Consider the following 2,780-nt stretch of genomic DNA (forward strand, 5'->3'; position numbering starts at 1 on the left):
AGGGCTTTTCAGCAGCATTATTTTCTAATTAGCTCTCAACTACTCATTCAATCCGTTTTAAAAACTATGTAGCTTGTGAATTCTCTTTCAGGAGACAACTGACAAAAATCTTACTACCAGGTCTTGTCTTCTTTGCACAAAACTAACAGGATGCTCTAGTTATCACTTCACATGACTCACTTTCACACACATTTAATGACAGCTTATTAAGCATCCCTACTGATGGGCATCCTTACTGAGGGCAAGAAGCAGTAACGCTCATCTGGTAGAGCTGTGCCAGCTCCAGAGATCGGGCAAGGGTGTTCTTAGTGCAGTACGCAATGGAGACTGTACTGTAGTCTACAGGCAGCCTGAAATACATCTACCTGCATAAACAACAACAGCTTCCCTACACCAGGTGAACTGAGATGCCACCGGCAAGGACAGGTAACCCTTCTCCCTCAGGAGAGTGTTGATTTTCAAATCCCATGCCACCCAGCGCTTCTCAAAAACCCACCAAGGCCCCACATGGCCCACTCTGACTCACCAGGCCTGCTGAGCGTCGAGGGCGGAGGCAGCGGCTGCCCGTTCAGTGGCGTGCCAGGCAAGCGCTGGAAGCGGTTGGGTGGGCGGCTGGTCACATCCAGGCCCGCTGCCATCTTCGCCTTGTTGCCCTTCGTCAGGCACTTCAGGTGGACGAGGAGGTCAGGGCGGTCGCGGCGAAAGTGGGGGCTGCGGAAGTGATGCAGGGGCCCAGTGCAGTTGCCACCGTTGCCTTGTCCACCCTCTGGGCCCGGCCCCAGCACACTGCTCCCCGGCAACACCCCCACCTTGCGGAAGCCATAGAGACTGAGCTGTCGCATGAAGCTGCTGAAGTTCGTGGTCTTGAAGAAACCGGCGGCTGCCGCTGCCCCACGGCCACCCGGCTGCGCGGCGACGGCCGGCCCGGCGCCCAGCAGCTCGCACTCACAGCGCGGCTGGTTGATGACCAGCCCCCGGCCGGAGGCGCCCCAGCGAACGGAGCGGCAGCGCGGGCTGTTGACCAGCCGCCACAGCCTGGCGGGGAAGGTGTCGGCACTGACGGGGACGGGCTGCTGCGACGCGTCCGTGTTGGTAGGTGGCACCAACCGCCGCGCGCTCAACCGCCGCCCGCGCGGCCTCCGCTTCCCCCGCCACGCGCTGAACGGCACGTGCCCCGCCTGCGAGGCGCCACCCGCCGCGCGCGGCCCCCGGCCCTCAGCCCCGCCGCGGCGCTGGTCCGCGCAGCGCCCCGGTCCCTCGGCACGGCACGGCCGCAGCCCGGCCCCCCCCCCCTCGGCCCCAACTCGGCCCCGCCGTCCCCCTCGGCCCCAACTCAGCCCCACCGTCCCCCGCGGCTCCCCGGTCCCCTCAGCCCCCCCTAGGCCCTGCCGTCCCCCTCAGCTCCCCCTGTCCATTCAGCTCCCCAAGTCCCCTCAGCCGGGCCATGTCCCCCCGCCGTTCCCCTCGGCCACCCCCTCTGCCCTGCCGGTCCCCTCACCTCGCCGGCCCCTCAGCTCCGCTGCCACCAGCATCTCCCGTAGTTTCCATGAGCGACCGGGTGGCTGAAGCTCAGGGCGGCCCCGCTGCCAGCCCACAGCCGTCCCGGGGGCAGCCTGGACGTCCTTGAACCACGGCGCGGGTGGGCGCCGGGCCGTGGAAAGCGGCTGCAGGCGGGGCAGAGCAGGGAACACGCGCTCCGCGGCCCCGCACCCCGCCATGGCTGCCCGGCGCCGCGGGACCGCGCGCGGGTAAGGGGGCGGGGCCGCAGGGCCACGTGACACAACATCGAATCCCAGGGAGGGGCGGGGCGGGGGCGGGTTCTGCTGAGCAGCCGGACCTGCCCGGGCGCCGCGGCTGCCGCGGGGTGCGGGCGGCGGGGACGGAGAGGGGCGCGGGCGGCGGGGGCTGGGGATCTGCTCCATGTGCCGAGGGCACCCCGGGCTGGTGCGTACCCCGCCGGGAGGAATGCAGCCGGCAGAGCAGGTGTTGCAAATTGTTGGCTTAAAAACCACTGGCAGTTCACAAAAGGAAAAGCGAATTTATAAGGAGTGCAGAGGAACACGGAACAAATCGGGAATTGTGTCACATTTGCCCTAAAAACCCGCAGACCTGTGCAGATCTGATCCCCACGCCAGAACAGATCAGGTGGAGTTAAAATGGGGCAGAGAAAATCAGCAGCGAGGGTAAGAACTAGCTTCAGCAGAAGGAAATACTGAAGAAGGAATCTTCAGAGGGGCGGTTATTATATAAAAAGATAGGTAGTAAAGTTGTAGTTAGTGTAAAGGAGGCAAGCACGACTAATGGAGGATTTCAAATAGGAGAAATCAAATCAGGCACTTAATCACAGGGAAACCGGGGAACTAATTGCCACAGGATGTTTTGGGTACCATAATGTTACTTGGCTAAGGGAAGGTGTTGGGGGGGGGTGCGTGTGTGTGAAGAAAAGAGAGAGGAAAAAAGAACAAGATTAGCTATATTCACAAAGACTAGAACTCTTAAAGCGGCACCTTTGTCACTGTGAGTGCTTGCACTGTGCGCTGGCACAGCTCTGAGGCGGTGCCTGAGCTGCACTGGTGCAGATCTGCCCTCTCCTCAGCCTTGTGCTGCCAGCTGTGACTGCAGGCAGACTGCAGGAACCAGCAGAACCATTCTTACCGCCGTAGAACAGGAATCTGCTATGAACCAAAAGGCAAAGAAGAGCAGGGAGCCAGGGAAGGAAGAGTGTGATGATCTCTCTCTCTGCTCGCATCTTGCCCACAGGTCATCAGCAGTGGCAGAAG

The 2,780-nt window shown here is 61.9% G+C and overlaps 1 protein-coding gene across 1 annotated transcript; it reads right to left on the reverse strand.

Annotated features, from left to right (window-relative positions):
- Positions 1-232: 232 nt before the first annotated feature.
- LOC129735884 (heat shock factor protein 5-like) lies at positions 233-1,718 on the reverse strand. Its single transcript, XM_055707660.1, has 3 exons — positions 1,499-1,718; positions 527-1,219; positions 233-339 (listed from the first exon to the last, which is right to left on the reverse strand). Exons 1-3 carry the CDS (start codon positions 1,716-1,718, stop codon positions 233-235), a joined length of 1,020 nt encoding a protein of 339 aa, XP_055563635.1.
- Positions 1,719-2,780: the final 1,062 nt, after the last annotated feature.

Source organism: Falco cherrug, chromosome 4, assembly GCF_023634085.1.
Source record: "Falco cherrug isolate bFalChe1 chromosome 4, bFalChe1.pri, whole genome shotgun sequence".
Lineage (NCBI taxonomy): Eukaryota > Metazoa > Chordata > Aves > Falconiformes > Falconidae > Falco > Falco cherrug.

Coding starts and splice junctions, on each gene's coding strand:
- LOC129735884 (XM_055707660.1), bottom strand. CDS start 1,718: ATGGCGGGGTGCGGGGCCGCGGAGCGCGTGTTCCCTGCTCTGCCCCGC. Junction 1,220..1,498: donor GGAGCTGAGGGGCCGGCGAG/GTGAGGGGACCG, acceptor GCCGCGGCGGGG/CTGAGGGCCGGGGGCCGCGC. Junction 340..526: donor CTCGACGCTCAGCAGGCCTG/GTGAGTCAGAGT, acceptor GGCTGCCTGTAG/ACTACAGTACAGTCTCCATT.